The following is a 22,418-nucleotide window of genomic DNA, read 5'->3' on the forward strand; positions in this document are numbered from 1 at the left end:
CAGTGAGAGCTACTTCTGATCAGAGAAAATCATTGTAAGATACGGAAGGCTAAACAACTTGCGCATTGTTACCAGACACCCTCACGCTCTGCTCCATTGACTTTAAGCTTAATGTCCATAGAGCCAGATACTATGGTTTAAACAAAATACTTTGACTAGGAGTACTATGACAGGGCTGCTATGTATGTCAGTGAGAGCCTGGTCTCTGGGAATGTATGAACAAGTGTGCGTATGAATGGGATATAAGTGTATGGTTGATGGAGAACCTATGTTGTATGTACATGGGGCACAGGACATGCTTTTTGCCAGCATTTACATGTATAACACAAACATACAACCATTTCTTTTAAATGGGAAAAATTGAAAGTTCAGAAAAATATTTTGCAAAGATGTTCAGAATGTGGAACATTTGTCTGCACTTTAAATTTCTCCTATTTTAAAAAATTACTGTCTTTTTCAGATAAACATATGGCACCGAGTCAACTGGCCACTGGGAGCAAGAGGCCTCATGTGTGTAAATGCCACACTTTAAAATGGTAAAAAATTACAATGAAGAGTAAACACAATCTTCAAGTTAACTTTTCATTTTGATGTTTTCTCATTTAAAAACATTCAGAAATATCATTTTGTTCTCAGGCTCCAATATTTAGTTGACAGGACTTTTATTTAAGGGTTAAATACATAGGTTCTTCAGTTCTTCGCATTGTTGCTCCACCACCAGTCTGGGTCATAAATCTAACTGACCACTACTCATTATCAGGCCCAGCTGTCTACAGCCTGATGATATAAATGTAAATTAAACACAGCCTCCCCTTACATTCAAAAGTAAAGGTGACGCTGTTCTTATTTTAAAATTATCTCAAGGCTGCAAGCTGCTCTGAAGGTGTCTGGGAGCTACTGGTAGCTCCCGTGGTCGACTGGCTGGCGACACCTGTACTGTACTGATTCCACAGAACTTCTGACCGGATTTATTCATCTTATTCGTGACCTCTGCCTTTTAAACGAAAGTGCTTCCAGGTCCCTGTTAAAGGGCCAGCAAGTATTTCATAAGCCCACTCTAGCGTGCAAATACATGACACATTCAGATGGCAGCGAGTTTGAACTCTTCCAAAGCAGGAGGGGACACATCAAATCTTCTCAGAAGGATTAGAGGGGAGTTCATCCACCACCTCATACAAATCTCGGTCTCGCCCTCTGCAGAGACAAAATATATGCTAATTTAGTAATAATGTTTAGAAAGTTTGTGGATTGAGAAAATGTGGTTTTTATCCAAAGACAATTCAGCTTGGCGAGGAGAATCAAAGGGCAGTGTAGATATTTCAAGGGTAGAAGGGATGGCTGAGGAAGTATAAAACTACAGGATAGGGCAGGGTTGTCCTAATTCAATGGTGGTTAGAAGTCATTGGGGTTGGGCATTTTAAGATAAGAAGAGAGAAGGGGGAGCAGACGAAAATACAATTGTCCATGGACATCATTTGGGAGTTGCCTAAGCATGCTGTTTTAACTAAGAAACGCCTTTTCCACTCATCATTGACCACGCATGTCTTTACTACGCATATGCCTTTACCACGCAAGGTAATTATCGTTAAGATAAGTATATATATATATATATATATATATATATATATATATATATATATATACATATTTTTTTTTCACAAAAGAAACCAAAGGTTACAGGGACATTATAGTTAGGAAATAGAATTTAAAAAACCTTAAAAATTCACTGAAAAAATACAAAGGTTACAAGGACGTTATAGTTAGGCTCAGATTTCACTCATACAAAACCATAGTATTCAGCAGTTATAGTTATCTGAGCTAACCATACCTAATGTCCACGCTATGCAATGCTTATTACCTTACATATTACATCACTCATGACATGGTCAGTGACATCACTGGTGACATTAGTTGTGACATCTCAAATGACATTTTTTTTTTTTTTTAACAAAGGAAGGACAGGAATAGGACAATATTTTACGGGGTCCAGTGTACTGGTCCAGAAACTAGTAACAAGAAGAGGGTACAAAGTTCCCCGGGAAGAGTGACAGAGTAGAGGAGTGTGTGTGCTAGTAAGAGGGGGGAATCCCCTAGTTGGAACTAAAACCCTCACACACCCAGCAAGCTAGGTGTCATGCTTCATCATATGGGTTCTGCTCCTCGTCAGACTGGCGCTGCAATGTCTGACGGGCTCCCGAAACCGGGGCTCTTTAACGGAGATCTTTTGTTCCGGCCATATGGTGCATGCGTGTGAGAGGGCAGGGGGAGTGTGGTCGTGACAGGAAAGTGAGGATAAAAAGGTGAGCCAGTCCACAACCTATTTTATTCTCGTGGTTGGCTTCCTTAATTAAAAGGGGTGTAAGGGGAGGTAAGTTGCCCTGGAACTGTCAGAGCCGACTTAACTACTACCCTTAAGTATGGTCAACATGTTTCATGCCTGATGGCAATTCTTCAGGACCTTAATTAAACAGTACCACACAGTGAAAGCTATTGGTGAAAAATCAAATATGTAGTGAGGTATACAACCTTATGTTGTTGATAATACTGGACTTGCAGGCCAATTGGTCCTGCTGTAGTATTAAAACCTGTAAGGATAAAGATGAAAACAATTCACATATTTATCAGCGTCAGTGAAGTCTTCAAGAGTGGAAGATTTACCCAACTGTAGTGCAAGCACACACACAAAAAACACTGTAGTGAGGGATTAAAAACCGTGCATATATCAAAAACAAGTTGTTTGTTGGATTTACAGGATCAACTTATATGTGGCACACCATGCAACGGTAATAATGATGAAGATATACTAGCATAAAAGTGCTGTAATGGAGGCAAGGATTGTTTTAGGGAAAAAGGCTTACCCCAGAAGATTCCCTGAGGTACCTCACAGTCTGCTCCTGTGGGACCGGCTGAAAAGGTAAGATACCTGGTAGGGGGGGAATCATAGATGAAGTTGTCAAGTAGGTGTTGGTACAGGGAAAATAGTCGTTGGTTGCACAAGGCCGTGTGGCTCCCCACCATCACCGGTAGGTAGAGGGAGGTTGGCAGATTGCCTCTCACTTTGGGTGGCGTGGTACCCCCATCCAACCCACGCTCCCCGGCTCAGTATGGGCAGGTCTGAAAGAGTGGCGTGAGGGTCGAGTGTGCGCCGCACCGAGCGCCTGCACCACTCGAGTCGCGCCCCAAGACAACAGCGTCAAGGGAGCGTAAAGGAGAGCGGCGCGGCAGCCCCGCACTACGCACAACCCCAACCGGCCATCACACAGACCTACAAGCAATATCGCGGCTCGGTCGCGACGGGCTACACAAGAGACCCGACCCCCCCGGGAAACCGAGAGAACAAGTAGTCAAGACTCACCGCCTCTGAGGTTGAAGGATCTAGTGAAAGACATGGGGTATGTCTTACCTATGGCGGCATCCGGTCCTGACCGGTGCACCTACCCCACGAGCGGCATCTAAGACAAGACGCGGAGCAGCTGGTAACGGCCAGTGTTTAGATGCCGTGGATTAAGTATCCTGCTTCCGCATACGTAATCGCATCTCGCCGCCTGTGTACTGCCCCCGTGGTCGCAGCCACGCATGCGCAGTGGTTGAGCATGCTCAGCATTGGGTTGTCTGGCTGTCGTGGTGGCCATGTTGGAAGGGAGCGAACGGCGGCTAGGAGTGGTTCCCAAATCAGAGATTCAAAGAGAACCAGTTTCTCTACGAGGGTGTATGTTTATCCCCAAGTGGTTATTTTCCAAGTGTTTGTAGTGCTTGTTATAAGTATAAACTGGGTGCAAAGGGGACTCATACAACAAGGGGGTATTATGGGGGGGCAGAAACTCATCACCTGGAAAGATTGAATAAACGTCCAATTCATGTGGAATCACAGGTAGGATATCCACGGCATGTGCAATGGCTGGACAGGTACAGCGGGTATTTTTCAAACAGTGTGCTGTTCAAGGGAAGAAACGGATAGCTTAATGTTAAGGTCAGTAGGATTACTTACTCAGGGAGGCCCAAGGGACTGAGTCATTTAGCCCCAGGGAGTCCAGTTGGAGGCGGTGGACCCATCTTTGCTCTATCCTAAATAGTGCTTGTTTGGAGATGGTAGGATGGGATTCCAAGACCAGCCATGTAAGACTGTCTGCAGAATGATTGTTTTGGGAGTAATGCTCATACAGTTTGGTATGTGTTTTGGAGCACCTGATGTTACTTTTGTGCTCCATTATTCTCACTTTGATGTGCCTCATGGTCATCCCTATGTAGTTTTTTCCACAGGGGCATGTGATCATGTAGATACATCTCGAGCTGTTACAGTTCGTGTGTTTACGAAGTTGCCACAAAAAGGTTTCTGAGATTCGCACTTCTTTACACTGAACTGTCTGTGGGCAAACGGCACAGCTACCACAGGGGAAGTGTCCCACCACTGGAGGAAGGTTCCACAGTGTTCTCTGATTACCAGTGGTGTTTTTCTTGGGACGCGTGTGTATTAAAGCATCCTTAAGGTTAGCTGTTCTTTTAAAAGCGAATCTGGGATTGGGAATTTCCAATCCACCAGAGTTCACTATGGGCCAGTGTTTATTAATAGTTTTTTTATGGAAGGACGAGTTTGGAGTGAAACAGGTGACACACGTTATCTGATCATCTGTGGGCTTAGTTCTTTGTTCCAAAAGGTTCTCCCTTGGGTTGTTAAGTGCTCTTTTTCGTGACTGGTAGAGTAGTCTAGTCGGGTAACCTCTATCCTGCAGTTTATGTTGGAGTAGAGTTGCTTCCCTTTGGTAATCAGTTCTTTCTGTGCAGTTCCTTCTGACCCTAAGGAATTGCCCAAAGGGGAGATTGTCCCTCAGGGCTTTGGGATGATGGCTATTGTACAATAAGAGGCTATTTCTATCGGTATTTTTGCGATAGAGGGTTGTACTGAGACCAGTAGGGTTGAGATTAATACAGAGGTCCAGAAAAGGGATAGTGGTTTCTGAGATAGTACCCGTAAACTTGAGATAGGGGTTTTGAAGATTTATCCAGGTACAGAAAGCCTCACAAGTTGTACGGTCCCCTTTCCAGAGGATGAGGATGTCGTCAATATACCTGCACCACATGGTGATATTGGCTAGGTAGGGGTTGGTTGCTGACCTGATATTGCTTTCCTCAAAAGTTGCCATGTAAATACATGCCAGGCTTGGGGCAAAAGTCGAACCCATGGAAGTCCCCTGGATCTGGTGGTATAATTGGGATCCATATTGAAAGAAATTTTCAGTCAACGCCAGAGAAGCACATGCCATGATGAATGAAACTGGAGTAGGAGATGACCATTCCTCCAAGAGCAAGGTGGATTCTACTGCTTCCAATGTGGCCTGCTGAGGAATGTTGGTATATAAAGCCTCAACATCCATGGTGAGGAGGAGATCAACGTTTTCCCTCCCCTCAATGGATTCGATGAGGCGGAGGACATCCCTGGTGTCTTGTAAGAAAGATGGTATTTTTCTTACCACTGGTTGGAATCTTCTGGGGTAAGCCTTTTTCCCTACAACAATCCTTGCCTCCATTACAGCACTTTTATGCTAGTATATCTTCATCATTATTACCGTTGCATGGTGTGCCACATATAAGTTGATCCTGTAAATCCAACAAACAACTTGTTTTTGATATATGCACGGTTTTTAATCCCTCACTACAGTGTTTTTTGTGTGTGTGCTTGCACTACAGTTGGGTAAATCTTCCACTCTTGAAGACTTCACTGACGCTGATAAATATGTGAATTGTTTTCATCTTTACCCTTACAGGTTTTAATACTACAGCAGGACCAATTGGCCTGCAAGTCCAGTATTATCAACAACATAAGGTTGTATACCTCACTACATATTTGATTTTTCACCAATAGCTTTCACTGTGTGGTACTGTTTAATTAAGGTCCTGAAGAATTGCCATCAGGCATGAAACATGTTGACCATACTTAAGGGTAGTAGTTAAGTCGGCTCTGACAGTTCCAGGGCAACTTACCTCCCCTTACACCCCTTTTAATTAAGGAAGCCAACCACGAGAATAAAATAGGTTGTGGACTGGCTCACCTTTTTTATCCTCACTTTCCTGTCACGACCACACTCCCCCTGCCCTCTCACACGCATGCACCATATGGCCGGAACAAAAGATCTCCGTTAAAGAGCCCCGGTTTCGGGAGCCCGTCAGACATTGCAGCGCCAGTCTGACGAGGAGCTGCATCTCAAATGACATCACTGATGACATCGATGATGGCATTATCCAGTGAGTGTTAGTGTTTTGTAAAACAGTCTGAGGCTTAACGGTACATACTAAGCTACTACAAAGTTAAAATACTATACTTTGTGTATTTCTAATGAGTGATACTACTTCTAACATATATTATGTGAGTGGCTGTGTGACTATGTGTATCCGTGTGTGAGTGGGTGTCTGGTGGCTGTGTGGGTGTGTGAGTAGTTGTGTGGGTGTGAGAGTAGGTTTATGAGTGATTGTGTGGGGGTGGTTCTGTGGGTCTGCAACTGGGTGTGTGAGTTGTTGTATGGGTGAGTGATGGTTATGTTAGTGACTATGCGTATGTGAGCGGGTATGAAAGTGGCTGCATAGGTGAGTGAGTGGCTTTCTGAGTGGGTGTTTAGTTAAGTGAATTGGTGTGTGAGGGGCTGTAAGGGAGAGTGAGTATCTGTGTGAGTAGCTGTATGGGTGAGGGAGCTGCTGTGTGTGTGGCTGTGTGGATGTGTGAATGGGTATGTACGTGGTTGTGTGAGTGGCTGCAAATGTGAATAAGTGAATGTCTTTGTAGCTGTATGGGTGTGTGTGGCTGTGTGAGTGGCTGAATGGGTGAGTGAGTGGTCGTGTGAGTATTTGTATGGGCGAGTGAGTGGGTTTGTGAGTGTCTGTATGAGTGAGGGAGTGGGTGTGTGAGTTTCTCTATGGATGAGCGAGTGGATGTGTGAGTTTCTCTATGGATGAGCGAGTGGTTGTGTGAGTAGTTGTGGTTCTGTGGATGATCTCAACAGTGATGTAATTTGAGATGTCATCAGTGATGTCACTGACCACGTCATGAGCGATTTAATATGTGAGGTCATAAGCAGTGCATTGTGGGGGCGTAAGTTATATTTAGCTAAGGCAACTATAACTGCCAAATTCCTATGATTTTGTATGAGTGAAATCTGAGCCAAACTATAATGTCCCAGTAACATTTGGTTTTTGTAGTGAATTTCTATGTTTTAAAAAATATATATATTCCTTAAATATAATGTCCCTGAAACTTTGTTTTCTCAGTAATTTTTTTCTTTTTTCTTTTTTTCTTTTTGTCAAGCCAATATATAACATAGTTATACAAAATAGAATCATTTAGGAATAGAGCAAATCAGTAATACAGAAAATACATCAGGATTGTGTACAATCACTAGTGCCTAAAAATCATGCATCATATAATTCATGAGAGCGAGCTTAATAAAACATAGATATCTACACATTCAATAATAACAAAGGAGAATTTCATACCATGGTATGTGCCAGATGATCTACCATGGCTCCCCAGATCTGTATGTCAAATCTATGTTTTGGAGCCCTTTGAGGGCATACAGACTATGCTCTAAATTACATATGGCATACAGCCTTCCTCTCCACATTTCAAATGACGAGGGTTCTTTCTGCCACCAGAGTGAGGTTATGCATAGCCAGTACTGCTTTAAAAATTAAATACCTAGATTGATATGTCCTGCAGCTAGTTATGGACTTATCCAGAACTCCCAAGAGCATGACCGTTATTGTAATAGAGGTCTGTGCCCCGATTATTCCCGCCAAGAAGTCCTCTATATCCCAATCAGCTGTCTCAGCTTTGGGAATGCATGGAACATGTGGAGACTGTCTGCCTGATCAGCCCCACAACATGTGCATTTACCATCATTTGACCCGCCCCATTGAGAGATTTTAGTAGAGGTATAATATAAATTGAAGATGATCTTATAAAGCTGCGCTTTGAGATTGGAGGACATCAAAATCTTCTCACCTTTTCACCTTAAGCAATGGAGGTGTCGCCTCCCTGAGACAATCTAGTGTTCCATTTATGATTTTGTACCTCTAGATCATCCAGCTATGTTTCAATAAGGGTTTGAAACAAAATGTCAATCCTCCTGTACTCCCTCACTGCCTCTATAAGAAATTTTTTGGGAGCTAACAATTCTTGACTTGATTTTCTCTGCAGATAGTCCTGAATCTGCAATTACTTAAAAAAATCAGTTTTAGGCACAGCATATTCCGCAGCCAGGCGGGAGTAAGGCAGGACACCACTGCTGTAAAAAAGGTCTTCCAGAGTAAATATACCCTGTCATCTCCATCTGGCCATAGTGGCATCCCAGAAGATAGATGGTAATAATAGTGAGGCTGAAGTAGGCGTATAGTGACAGATCCTACTGATCTGCGTCCCCAAACCTGCTGCCATACCTTACAAGCAGCTTGAACGACCTTGAATCGAGTTTTCTTATAGTAGCTAGGTTCTAGACATTGGAAAAAGCCTCTCTCAGCCTCCGTACACAGCAACCTTTGGAAAATAGGCGAAGCCTCAGCTACCTCCGTTTTCCCTTCACCTACGAGTAGAATGCGCATATGTTGGAGAAGACAGGCCCAGTAGTAAAACGAGAAATTGGGTACCGCCCGGCCCCCACGACATTGGGGTTGATTCATGTACTTCATTGCCAGGCGTGGTTTACCCTGTCCCCAAATAAAACTGCTACAGATGGACTGTAGTTTCTGGAGTTGACTTTTGCTGAGCTCCAAGGGTACAGATCTAAAATATTAAAGTACCTTTGGCAATATATTCATTTTTAAGACATTGCATCTTCCAACTATTGAAAGATGCAAAGAGTCCATTCTATCGAACTCACTTTTAATTTTTCACAGCATGGGATCCGAGTTGGCCAATACCATTTTATCCATACGTGATAATTCGAACACCAAGATACACTGCCTCCTCTGTAGCCCTAGGATCATTAAAAGAAGCTAGTTTAAGTGCATATAATTTGAGTCTTAGCTATATTTAATTTATAGCTGGAATCTAGCCCAAATTGCATTGCTAGCCGTTCAATCTCTAATAATGCTGAGGCTGATTCAGGGGAGACAACAGCTATGTCATCAGCGTAAGCTTGGACTTTAAACTGCTCTTGCCTGTGTTGCACGGGTTTAATATTTGGGCTATTTTCCAACAGGTTAAAAAATTGATTACTATAAAGTGAATACAATAAATGGGAAGACAGACAACCTTGTCTAGTCCCTCTAGATATCTACACTGGACCATATTCAAGCCCAAGCGCAAATATTCGAGCCACGGGAGATTATACATGGCTCTGATTGCACTTATAAAACCTGGTCCAAAGTCTAGCTAGCGCTTGGTTGCCCATAGAAATTCCCAGGAGACACGTTTGAACGCCTTTTCGGCGTCGAGTAGCACCATTCCAAATGGAGCTCGACAGACATTAGCCAAATCCAGCAGGGTGGCCACCCTGCTGATGAGATTGATCGTGCCTCTTCCTGGGATAAAACCATGCTGGCGGAAAGACACTAAAGGGGAAATAACTCTTGCTAATCGCGTGGCCAAGATCTTTGCATACATTTTCCCATCGCAGTTTAATAGCGAGATCGGTCTATACGACCCGGGTAGTATGGGAGACTTGTCCTTCTTTTTAAAGATGATTATATTGGCAGAATCCCAGGTGCCTCCATAAAGGTTGTGAGCATATCTAATTTTAGCTCTGGTAGAAAAGTTTTGTAAATTTATGGAGGCATCTTATCAGTACCGACAGCTTTGCCTGCTGTTAAAGAGCTAACAGCCTCCACAAGCTCCTCTAATGTTACACCTAATCTTTTTTGCCATACACTTGTCAGTTACCTCGCCTAGTTCATAGCATTCTCTTTTAAAAAGATAATATTTGTTAGCATTATCTGTAGACCAGTGCACATTTATCCTGGCCTTGCAGCGGGCAACATCAGTTTGCACCTGAGTAATGTCTAGAATTTCTTGAAGAGATTGTGTGAGATTCTGCTCTGCCTTCCGGAGATCTTTTGTATAGGCCCTGAATTAACTGCCTTTGCTGTCTTTGAATATATAAACCAAAACTGAGAATTTCTCCCCGGAGCCCTGCTTTTAAGGCTTCCCAGATTACTATATAAATGGCAGAGTTCCCATTAATAGCAAAAAATTAATTTAGCCACTGACGAACGTGGCTGACAAAAGACTCATTGAGCAATAGCTTCCTGTCGAATGAAAGACCCACACGGTCGTACCAGACCTCGCATTGCAAGATTCAGCAGCAGAGGGTTATGATCCGATGTAACTCTGGGGATGACCTGTATATGTGCATCTGTTACATGTGTTTTAGTTACAAAAAATAGTCGAGTCTATCAAGCTTTTGGTGTGGACATGAATAATTTGTGAAGCTGGGATTTGGGTGTTTCAGTTTGGCCCAAATATCAACTAAGCAATGATCATGTAGGAGCTGCAGCAGGGTCCTGAAAACTTGGGTTTCCGACCAACATATATATCTCTGCCTGCTTGCACAGTAAAATCTTCCAACTGGATGTTGAAATCCCCACACAATATCAATGGCGTGGACCAGGAAGCCAGCCCTAAATTGAGAATGTTCAATATCTTTGCTTCGTCAATAAGAGATTCATAAACTGAATATATTACAAATTTGCTAATAACAGTCACTTATTCCTCTATCGCACACTGGCCATATTTATTAGCAAGCACTCTGCCAGTGGACTGTATATTTGGTTCTGCAAGAATAGCCACACCTCTAATAGTAAAACCTTGCTTTGTACAGGCTAGCAATGTGCACCCTAACTCGGATATAATCCTATGTTTCCTACAGGGTATGTGCGTCTCTAGAAGGCACACCACATCCGGTTGCATTCCTCTTATTTCCTGAGCAACTCGTTGCCATTTAGCCCTATTGTTAGGACCACATATATAAAACGAACAAATACACAATCTGTCCGACATCAACCTATGTCAAATGTGAACCTTCCCAAATCAAATTCAACACAACAATTATATGAACACAATCTATAATTTTTACTCAAGCCTTTTCATCCATTGGCTTATTGTTCATTTTTGCCCACACAGCTCTTCAGCACACACCCCCAGAAGACCCTCCCAAACCCACTCTGGAGCTTGCCCTGCAAATGGGAGCCCCCCCACCACCCCAATCATGGAAAGCAAACAGACCCTTAGGTCTAAAGTGATGGAGAGCCTCACAACACCAGCTGATTGACCACCCCATCTCACCTTATTTATCAAGCCCTATGGTGTAATAAAGAAAAGAGAAAACAGAGAGAACAAGCATTGAAAATGCAATAGGTCTCGCAATAGAAGAGTTTGAGATTTTTCGTTTTGCAAATGGATGAGTGGCGTTGCGTGGATGAGTGGCGTTGCGTGGATGAGTGGCGTTGCGTGGATGAGTGGCGTTGCGTGGATGAGTGGCGTTGCGTGGATGAGTAGCGTTGCGTGTATGAGTGGCGTGTGTGGGTGGCGTTGCGTGTGTGAGTGGCGTTGCGTGTGTGAGTGGCGTTGCGTGTGTGAGTGGCGTTGCGTGTGTGAGTGGCGTTGCGTGTGTGAGTGGCGTTGCGTGTGTGAGTGGGGTTGGAATGCAATAGGTCTTGCATTAGAAAAGTTGTAGTTATTGGTCTTGTAAATGACATATTAGGAGGAAACATACATTACCATTTTTTTCAAATTACAAGAGAACGGGAAAACACAGAGGGGGTGAACAAAAACAAACAAGGCGATTTTGTTAAGGAACGAAAATACCTCTAGAAGTGTGAACACGGATATTAGCATTACAATCTGCCACACAAAAAGTAATCGCACATGGGTCATCATCCATCATGACTGTGTTCTCTTTTGCAGTTTACTTTAGGCAACTAGTAAGCACGTTGTTGCGACCTGTATGTACGATAGCTGAAGACAGCTCACATCCTTCATTCAGTACAGATAACATGACCCTTCAAGGCCAACTAGGGTTCGAGCAATATAGTTAAATAAATTAATTTAACACTTTGTATAATACGCCCTAACAAAAGTGGTATTAGTGTGCTTGATGGAGCGCGGGGCTGACGCAGTTATTCATACAGCTCTAATGATGCACCTCGGGCACGGAACTGACGTACTTATTCACACAGCTCTGATAATGCACCTCGGGCACAGAGCTGACGTAGCTAATAACACAGCTCTAATGATGCACCTCAAGCACGAGACTGACACAGTTATTCACACAGCTCTGATGATGCACCTCAAGCATGAGGCCAACACCGTTATTTATACAGCTCTGATGATGCACCTGGAGCACGGGGCTGACACAGTTTTTCACACAGCTCTGATGATGGAATCTCATTTACATTTAGCAGCAGTTTCATTGCATTACCATCATGCTTAATACAAAATCAAATGCCTTAGTCAATGTACTTGCATTCTATAGCCTGCAATATCTCACTGAGGTCATGGGAAGCTTATCTCACCTTTCTGTCTTAAATATAGCTGCCTCTGTACTAGAAAATCCACAGCCTAATTACCAAATGAAGAATTATTTAAGTTCAAGCTGCAGGCAAAATTACTTTTTGGCTCAGACTGAGAACAGCAGCTGGCATAAGTTTGATGATATCACTAGATAGTTTCATAAATATATTCTCTTCTGCACTGTGGTGTTGACTCGAATACCCAGTATTATCTTTTTTTCTAATGTCAAAGGCTCCAGTAAAGCTTCTGTTATGTGTGTGTGCTGTATGTGTGTAAAGTTGCATTTGTGGTTGAGTGTTAAATGTGTATAGTGTTTTTCCTTATGAACAAAATGGCGTCTAGTATGTCCTGTAATGCTAATTATGTTGTTTGGCGATGCGGTTTAGTTTTTTTCTTGCTGTGTGTGTACTTTTCAATGGACGTATGCTACAGCCAATGAAATTGCAGCGTTTTATTACGTAGCGTAACAATTAGTGCGCGTCAAATATTCAGATTGTAACTGCAGAGTTCGAGGAAGAAGTGTCGACTTAGCTGTGCGTCTGATCGGTAAGTGTTCTTTTAACATCGGTATTCATTTCCTGGTATGTATGTGTTTATGTATTGTTTATGTATTAATAGGAGTGTTTTTTTATGCGGGCCAATTTTGACTGTACACTTTTTTAACTTTCCGATATTTGGATACATGGCATAATTACTCACATAATAATTCGTATTGTGCTTTATTGTGTGCTATATATTTTAATCTAATACTTGTATGTAAAATTTACTTACATCCGTAATGTGTATGCATGCAAGTTTTTCTTTCGACACTAAAGCACACTATAATAATGTCAATGCTCTTTCTATGCATGGCTAATAGTTAAAGGAGCTATGCAAAATCGTTGATGCAAGCGCAAAAAATGCAAATGTAATTGTACTTTTACTAATATTGCTATGTGAAACTCATACTATGTGCTTTGTAAATTTCTGTGCAGTTTATGGGTATTTATAGTAATAATTGCATAAAGCGGTTACTTTTTTCTGCTTTAGCTTGGTGGCAAGTACATTTTTTACCAATCCTTGTAAATATGTATAGTATGCAACTATTAACAAAGCTTCTAGCATAATGGCTTGCATGCATATGTACTTACTTCATTGTTGCATCCTATGTTCAAACGTAATTATACAAATAGCAATGTATTACATTAGCAATGGCATTTAACGGGCTGTTCTAATGGCAGCAGTTTGATTTGCTTTCGCGGCACGTGTACCTTTGAATAATTTCTGTAAACATGTTTTTTATGTAATTAGCAATTATTGTAAAGTTGCGCTTTTAAAAATGGGTAAACATGTTTCTTATGCAATTAGCAACTATTGTAAAGTTGCGTTTAGCTTACAATTATATGTTGTAAGCGCTATATAGATTTTTCTGCTTAACTTTAGCGGCAAGTATATTTTTTTGCAAACCCTCATAAATATGCATAATATGCAACTATTATCAAAGCTTGTAGTATAATCTCTTAATTCATGTGTTCTTATTTGTTATATTTAAAATTTCAACGCAATTATACAAACACCAAAATAAAAGCTACGTGCTGCAGTACGCTCTATATATGGTTGTATAAGTGTATTAGTAATGGCGTTGAAAGCATTCTTAGAACGCTAGCACTCTGCTGTACCTTTTGAAAAAGTCTGTAAATATGTATCTTATGTAATTAGCAACAATTGACAAACGCTATAACTTTATTTGTTCGTATGATTTCGACATGTATTTTATTACATATTTTTATGCAATGCAAAATACAGCGAAATAGAAGTAGGGTAACACTGCGCTTGGCATATAGTTTGAGAGTGGGTGAAAGGTACAGAGAAGGTGAAAGGTACAGAGTGGGTGAAAGGTACAGAGTGGGTGAAAGGTACAGAGTGGGTGAAAGGTGCAGAGTGGGTGAAAGGTGCAGAGTGGGCGAAAGGTACAGAGTGGGCGAAAGGTACAGAGTGGGCGAAAGGTACAGAGTGGGTGAAAGGTACAGAGTGGGTGAAAGGTACAGAGTGGGTGAAAGGTACAGAGTGGGTGAAAGGTACAGAGTGGGTGAAAAGTGAAGAGTGGGTGAAAGGTACAGAGTGGGTGAAAGGTACAGAGTGGGTGAAAGGTGCAGAGTGGGTGAAAGATGCAGAGTGGGTGAAAGATGCAGAGTGGGTGAAAGATGCAGAGTGGGTGAAAGATGCAGAGTGGGTGAAAGATGCAGAGTGGGTGAAAGATGCAGAGTGGGTGACTGAATCAGAGTGGGTGAATGAATCAGAGTGGGTGACTGAAGCAGAGTGGGTGACTGAAGCAGAGTGGGTGACTGAAGCAGAGTGGGTGACTGAAGCAGAGTGGGTGACTGAAGCAGAGTGGGTGACTGAAGATTTCTGCTTTAGCTTGGTGGCAAGTACATTTTTTACCAATCCTTGTAAATATGTATAGTATGCAACTATTAACAAAGCTTCTAGCATAATGGCTTGCATGCATATGTACCTACTTCATTGTTGCATCCTATGTTCAAACGTAATTATACAAATAGCAATGTATTAGATTAGCAATGGCATTTAACGGGCTGTTCTAATGGTAGCAGTTTGATTTGCTTTCGCGGCACGTGTACCTTTGAATAATTTCTGTAAACATGTTTTTTATGTAATTAGCAATTATTGTAAAGTTGCGCTTTTAAAAATGGGTAAACATGTTTTTTATGCAATTAGCAACTATTGTAAAGTTGCGTTTAGCTTACAATTATATGTTGTAAGCGCTATATAGATCTTTCTGCTTAACTTTAGCGGCAAGTATATTTTTTTGCAAACCCTCATAAATATGCATAATATGCAACTATTATCAAAGCTTGTAGTATAATCTCTTAATTCATGTGTTCTTATTTGTTATATTTTACATTTCAACGCAATTATACAAACACCAAAATAAAAGCTACGTGCTGCAGTACGCTCTATATATGGTTGTATAAGTGTATTAGTAATGGCGTTGAAAGCATTCTTAGAACGCTAGCACTCTGCTGTACCTTTTGAAAAAGTCTGTAAATATGTATCTTATGTAATTAGCAACAATTGACAAACGCTATAACTTTATTTGTTCGTATGATTTCGACATGTATTTTATTACATATTTTTATGCAATGCAAAATACAGCGAAATAGAAGTAGGGTAACACTGCGCTTGGCATATAGTTTGAGAGTGGGTGAAAGGTACAGAGAAGGTGAAAGGTACAGAGTGGGTGAAAGGTACAGAGTGGGTGAAAAGTGAAGAGTGGGTGAAAGGTACAGAGCGGGTGAAAGGTACAGAGTGGGTGAAAGGTACAGAGTGGGTGAAAGGTACAGAGAGGGTGAAAGGTACAGAGTGGGTGAAAGATGCAGAGTGGGTGAAAGATGCAGAGTGGGTGAAAGATGCAGAGTGGCTGAAAGATGCAGAGTGGCTGAAAGATGCAGAGTGGCTGAAAGATGCAGAGTGGCTGAAAGATGCAGAGTGGCTGAAAGATGCAGAGTGGGTGAAAGATGCAGAGTGGGTGAAAGATGCAGAGTGGGTGAAAGATGCAGAGTGGGTGAAAGATGCAGAGTGGGTGAAAGATGCAGAGTGGGTGAAAGATGCAGAGTGGGTGAAAGATGCAGAGTGGGTGAAAGATGCAGAGTGGGTGAAAGATGCAGAGTGGGTGAATGAAGCAGAGTGGGTGAATGAAGCAGAGTGGGTGACTGAAGCGGAGTGGGTGACTGAAGCAGAGTGGGTGACTGAAGCAGAGTGGGTGACTGAAGCAGAGTGGGTGACTGAAGCAGAGTGGCTGACTGAAGCAGAGTGGGTGAATATATATGTCTGATGCTTGTGGATGTCTGATGCTTGCATGTCTGCTGGGGTGACAGCGTCAGTACAAGTCAAGCTCTAAGTTGGTGTGTGTCAGAACTGGTTGCCTCGGGGAAAAATAAAAGTTCTCCCTGTAAATAAAGAAAGAGGAGGTGAGAAAGGAGGGTCCGGCTTGGAGCTGGGAAAGAGGCTGAAAGGGAGGGGAGAATGCATGGAGCGCATTCCAACGAAGTCTGTTGCGAGGCGTGGGGGGCAGCCTTTGATGTGCGAGAGAGCTGCCGTGAAAGAAGTAAACAGCAGGCATGTAATTAGGGGGGAGGAGAAGTCGCGCTGGGGTGAATACCTGAGGCCAAGCTGCCCGCGGGAGGGAGGCTGATGGCTGTGATGTGGACGCGCGTCGTGAACTAGCCTCTTGTTGCCTGTGGGAGGGAAGACGGAGGGAAGGCAGAGAAGGGGAGGGGGGATGAATGCGACACGGCGGGCAGGGGAGGGGGCGGAGCGGGGAGAGCGGCATGAGGGTGTGAAAGCAGCAGGGGCCTTGAGTGCGGCTAAGGGAACTGAAGAAATGCGACACGGCAGGCAGGGGAGGGGGCGGAGCGGGGGTGTGGGAGGAGTGCGGCTGAGGGAAAATACATGCAAGCAGGCGGCTGGGGGCATGTGCACGTGCTTTTAAGCTCAATGCACATGCGCATTAAGCTTGAATTTCACGGGCACTGCAAGGAATCGCCACGATTCCTTGCAAGTTGGTTAAAGACTGTTTAAGCCCCAATAGTCTCGCAAGCTCGATGCGCATGCGCATCGACAGGCGAGACCTAAAAAGAACAAAGACCACCACCTTGCATCACCTATGCCCCCCACCCCAATGTACCCAACATTGATCAAACTTCTTTAGACTTTGATTGCCTGTAAGAATTCTTTGGCCTTTGCCTCAGAAGAAAAGAACTGAGTTTGATCTTTATGTATGACCTTAAGTTTGGCAGGATTAAGAAGGAAGGCTTGAGCTCCCTTAGTCTGACACGGAGTAATCAGCTGTCGTAACTGCCACCGTTTTTCAACAGTCCTATGACAGCAATACGGCCAAATAAAGAACTCAATCCTTTCCCCCTTCTCTTCCTGTCTGGACAAGCCAGATCGTACAAAGCCTGTTGAGACAAAAAATTATTTGGACAGATCAAGATTTCTCTGGGTCTGGGGGCTGAGTGACCAGGTCCTGACCGAGTTTTTTGCCTGAAGGGGAACCGGTGGCTCGTTGAACCTCCACGTCCCAGGCCCATTGAGTAAGCACTGGGAATGCTTACGAAAAAAGTTCCACAATGTCTTGAGAGCAGTCTGTATCGTTGTATCCCCTGGGTCTGCTCCCAAATTGCAGGAAAAATAATAGTTTCATGAGAGCACCGCAGCAGATTCCTTTTGATCCTCGGGGTCAGATATCAGTTTCTTCTTGCGTACTGTACCAGTACTGGATGCAGCAATTAAGTTGCCCAGCTTCTCTTCCTCCAGTTGTGTGCTGCTAGTCTCAGTCCATGAGGAGTTTGGTGAACCCCCCAGGTGCAGTTCTGGCAACTGAAATGACTCGTCTCCTGATGAATTAGAAGGGTCTGATAAAGAAAAGAAATGTTCACCGGTATCAATCTCGGCCTGGTCTGTGGAGCTGACATCTCTCTCACCCACCATCTGCTGTTTACACCCGTCCATCTTGGTCCTTTCCAAAAAATTTATGGCAGCTAATGATTCAGGAAAATTTCTCCCGGGTGATGTCTGGGCCTATTGCCCCTGTGTTTGCTCCCCAGGCACACTTCTATCCCCTAGAGCCAAAGCAGATGAGGGTATTGCAGCATAGAGATCAGAACCCCCCCTGTTTCCTTCCTGGCCAACAACAGAGCCAAAAAGAATATCTGTGCCAGAGCCTCCCAATTTATCTGAGCTCACCTCTTTGTTTAGATCAGCTGTGGCAGCCTCTCCCTGCCACAGCTCCTCGTGCTTGGTGCAAGCAATCTTTCCTTTCTTAGCAAGGAGGAAGATCGCTGGGTAGTTTAATTGGACAATCCGGCAGCCCACATCTTTTCGGAAGCCCGAGCACCTTCCCCAGCAGCTGTTGTTCTGGTTCATTGTTTTTCTTCCAGGGCTCTCCCTGACCTGGAAGGATCTCCCAAACATGCTGCTCTCAGCATGTAGGAGCAATTATTTCCTCTGTTTTTTTGCCCGCTTGAAAGTGGGTAGGAAAACAGATTAAAACTCTACTTTCCATCAAGCAGGAGCAGATTTGCTGCTCCCACCCTCTGGGAGTGGAGTTCCTATTTGCTCTTAATTGGTTGGAGCTGTCAAAGCAGTCCCCAGGCCAAGACTGGCCGTGGAAGGCGGGGCTGTGTGTGCCCTACTCTCCATATTATATATCATAATAAGCCCCCCGGGACCTGGCCCACCTGGGGGCCCAACTACAAACAAGTGTGGGAGACTGTGCTTGTTTCCCCCCCCCCCAATGTTGCTGGGTATTCGTGAATCCGCTGCCAATTCTCTGCAAAATTGAAAAAAAAATGCTTTTTGGCCCTGGCAGGGTCCCTGGGGGGACCCCAGCACCAGGCCTAAGGGATCAGGGTATTCCTACCCTGCCACATTATCTTCTTTTTTAGCTTTTTGTTTGGGACTTGGCTGAAACTGAGCTCCAAAATGACTGCCAACACTTCCTGGAGGGTTTGCGCCTCTAGATATACTATTTTTTCCTTAATATTTTCAAAACTACTGAACTGATTTTCACCAAATAAAAAGAAGGGCTTCTTTATGGACCAAGAGCTAGCTTTCGGCCAAATAGGTGTAATTCCGTTCAGCAGTTCGGGCTGTAGTTGTGCTCGAAATCCCTATAAGACTTAACATAGGAAACGCACTGTTTTTGACCCCACCTTTTTCTCGGACCCCGCTTGACGATTCACCTAGATACGTTCTATGCACAACTAGAATTAGAAGGACATTTGTTTTGGAGAATTTCGTAAAGATTTGACAAACGGCGCCAAAGTTATAAGCAAGTCAAAAACGCTTTTCCTATGTAAACTATGTCCTAACTATACCTATTAACTACCTACTGGCAACCTCAAGTAGGTAATAAATATGTATCTGTATATAATACATCGGATTCTGCAATCCTTACATACATGCACATCTCTAATTTCTTTAAAATTGGTGACCCTAAGTGCACCGGGTATGCCAAGACATGGGTCCCGGGCTCACTGTGTCACTGGATTCAAGCTAGCCTGGCTGATGAGGGGTGATGCCCTGAAACTGGTCCGAGGATGCTTGTTTCCAGTCCAGGGAGGACCTCACTTGCGGGTTCAGGCTGGACTGTTCCCATGAGGCATAGGGTCAAGACTGATTTTCATATGGCTGGGTCCAAACTGATTTGGCATGGTGCCCAAGAGAGCGATGGATTTAATGCAGATCTATTGACTGGGGGTGAATGTTTGATTTGCTCCTCATTCCATCCATCATCTATGTGTCTTTTGCTTTCTCGCCCTAAATGCGCCGTGTATGCCCAGACGTGGGTTCCGGGCTCACTCTGTCACTGGATTCAAGCTAGCTTGGCTGATGAAGGGTGGTGTCCTGAAACTGGTCCCAGGATGCTTGCTTCCGGTACAGGTAGGACCTGGCTTGGTAGTTCCGGCTGGACTGTGGATCTAACTGAGATCTATTGAGTGGGGTGAATGTTTCATTTGCTCTTTATTCCGTCCATATTTATGTGTGTCTTTTGCTTTCTCGCCCTAAGTGTGCCAGGGATGCCCAGACGTGGGTCCCGGGCTCATTGTGTCACTGGATTCAAGCTAGCCCGGCTGATGAGGGGTGATGCCACAAAACTGGTCCCAGGATGCTTGTTTCTGGTCCAGGGAGGACATGGCTTGGCAGTTCTGGCTGGACTGTTCCCATGAGGTACAGGGTCAAGACTGATTTGCATATGGCTGGTCTAAACTGGGGTGGCATAGTGAGCAAAAGAATAATGGATGTAACCCAATTCTATTGACTATGGGTGAATGTTTGATTTGCTCTGCATTCCGTCCATCATCTGTGTGTCTGTTGCTTGCACTGAGTATGCCCAAACTTGGGTACCAGGCTAACTGTGTCACTGGATTCAAGCTAGCCAGCCTGGTTGATGAGGGGTCATGCTCCGTAAGCTGTCCCAGGATGCTTGTTAACAAGTTTCATTTCAGGGAAACGAATCCAGCATTGTGGTGCACACAAATATGTGCAAAAGGTTTTGTTATTTGTGAGAACAATGTAAGAAATAAACTGCCAGGCTTCATGGGTTTTGGGCCTAACTTGGGTATACAACAGTATTTTAATGCGGTAGACGGTGCACACTTTTGTGAAACTTTAAATGTGTTCTACAACTGACTGACAAAGAAATGATATGGTAAAATTGAAAACAGACAGTTATATTTAGGTATCATATCTGGGCCTTTCCAGAAACTTTAAACATGAACAAATGGCAGATACTTACTCTGGGAAAGGTAATAACCCTAGAAACAGGTGCAAGAGAGACAAAACAGGATAGAACGTCAGGCTAGAACGTCAGGCATGTCAGATATAAGGAGAACAGTGAGGAAAACACAGTTCACATGCAGGCGGAGAGAGAAGGGGTGAGAAAAAGATAACAGATGGGAAAGACCAGTGAGAGAGAGGTTTTTAGGTCTCGCCTGTCGATGCGCCTGCGCATCGAGCTTGCGAGACTATTGGAGCTTAAACAGTCTTTAACCAACTTGCAAGGAATCGTGGCGATTCCTTGCAGTGCCCGTGAAATTCAAGCTTAATGCGCATGTGCATTGAGCGTAAAAGCGCGTGCACATGCCCCCAGCCGCCTGCTTGCATGTATTTTCCTTCAGCCGCACTCCTCCCACACCCCACTCCAGGCCCCTGCTGCTTTCACACCGTCATGCCGCTCTCCCCGCTCCGCCCCCTCCCCTGCCCGCCGTGTCGCATTCATCCCCCCTCCCCTTCTCTGCCTTCCCTCCGTCTTCCCTCCCACAGGCAACAAGAGGCTAGTTCACGACGCTCGTCCACATCACAGCCATCAGCCTCCCTCCCGCGGGCAGCTTGGCCTCAGGTATTCACCCCAGCGCGACTTCTCCTCCCCCTAATTACATGCCTGCTGTTTACTTCTTTCACGGCAGCTCTCTCGCACATCAAAAGGCTGCCCCCCACGCATCGCAACAGACTTCATTGGAATGCGCTCCATGCATTCTCCCCTCCCTTTCAGCCTCTTTCCCAGCTCCAAGCCGGACCCTCCTTTCTCACCTCCTCTTTCTTTATTTACAGGGACAACTTGTATTTTTCCCCGAGGCAACCAGTTCTGACACACACCAACTTACACACGCAGTTCAATATTCATCTAGATGTTCTTTTCTATCGACCGACCTGGGGATCACAGCACCGTAAATAAAACATGTTTACAAAAGGTACATTATTCTGTTAACATATGTAGCATGATGTACCTTAGGCCTTTGACATGGCAGACGTCACAAGTGCAACCCTCACTCCCCTACACACCAGTTCTGACACACACCAACTTACACACGCAGTTAAATATTCATCTAGATGTTCTTTTCTATCGACCGACCCGGGGAGCACAGCACCGTAAATAAAACATGTTCACAAAAGGTACATTATTCTGTTAACATATGTAGCATGATGTACCTTAGGCCTTTGACATGGCAGACGTCACAAGTGCAACCCTCGCTCCCCTACACACTTAAACGCACCTGTCAGCACCCGTGCTTCCGGCTGTCTCTGCAGTACTGGGCACAGTTTTGCGAACTGTATTTCATTTCCTTGCGCATTGTACTGAGCCCACAAGCTGTATTTTTGTGCGGCTATGATCCTGGTGTCACCTGGCTCTATCTTGGTGAAGGACATAGACTGAACAGTACAGCAGTGTTTGCATTTAAACTACTTGCTACTTGAATCTGGAATTCGTTTGTGGTCTGGAATTCGTTTGTGGCTAACCTTCAAGGTGGCGTTGAGCTTTCTCATTGGCAGCAGTTCTGCCTTTAGTTATTCTGTGCATGTTGACACTGCATCTCTATTTACCTGTCGGAGCAGACTCCTGACTTGGGTCAAGAGGATGCAA

At 44.0% G+C, this 22,418-nt stretch overlaps 1 protein-coding gene across 1 annotated transcript in view; it reads right to left on the minus strand.

Moving 5' to 3' along the window:
* Positions 1 to 1,127: 1,127 nt before the first annotated feature.
* Positions 1,128 to 22,418, minus strand: part of LOC144752430 (uncharacterized) — a 40,676-nt gene continuing 19,385 nt past the window's right edge. Inside the window, exons 4-5 of the mRNA XM_078640361.1 lie at positions 2,527 to 2,585; positions 1,128 to 1,194 (exon numbers count right to left, since the gene is read on the minus strand). Coding sequence (XP_078496487.1) covers positions 1,128 to 1,194; positions 2,527 to 2,585 — 126 coding nt within the window. The remainder of the gene's footprint in view (positions 1,195 to 2,526; positions 2,586 to 22,418) is intronic.

Source organism: Lissotriton helveticus, chromosome 5_1 (genome assembly GCF_964261635.1).
Source record: "Lissotriton helveticus chromosome 5_1, aLisHel1.1, whole genome shotgun sequence".
Taxonomy (NCBI): Eukaryota; Metazoa; Chordata; class Amphibia; order Caudata; family Salamandridae; genus Lissotriton; species Lissotriton helveticus.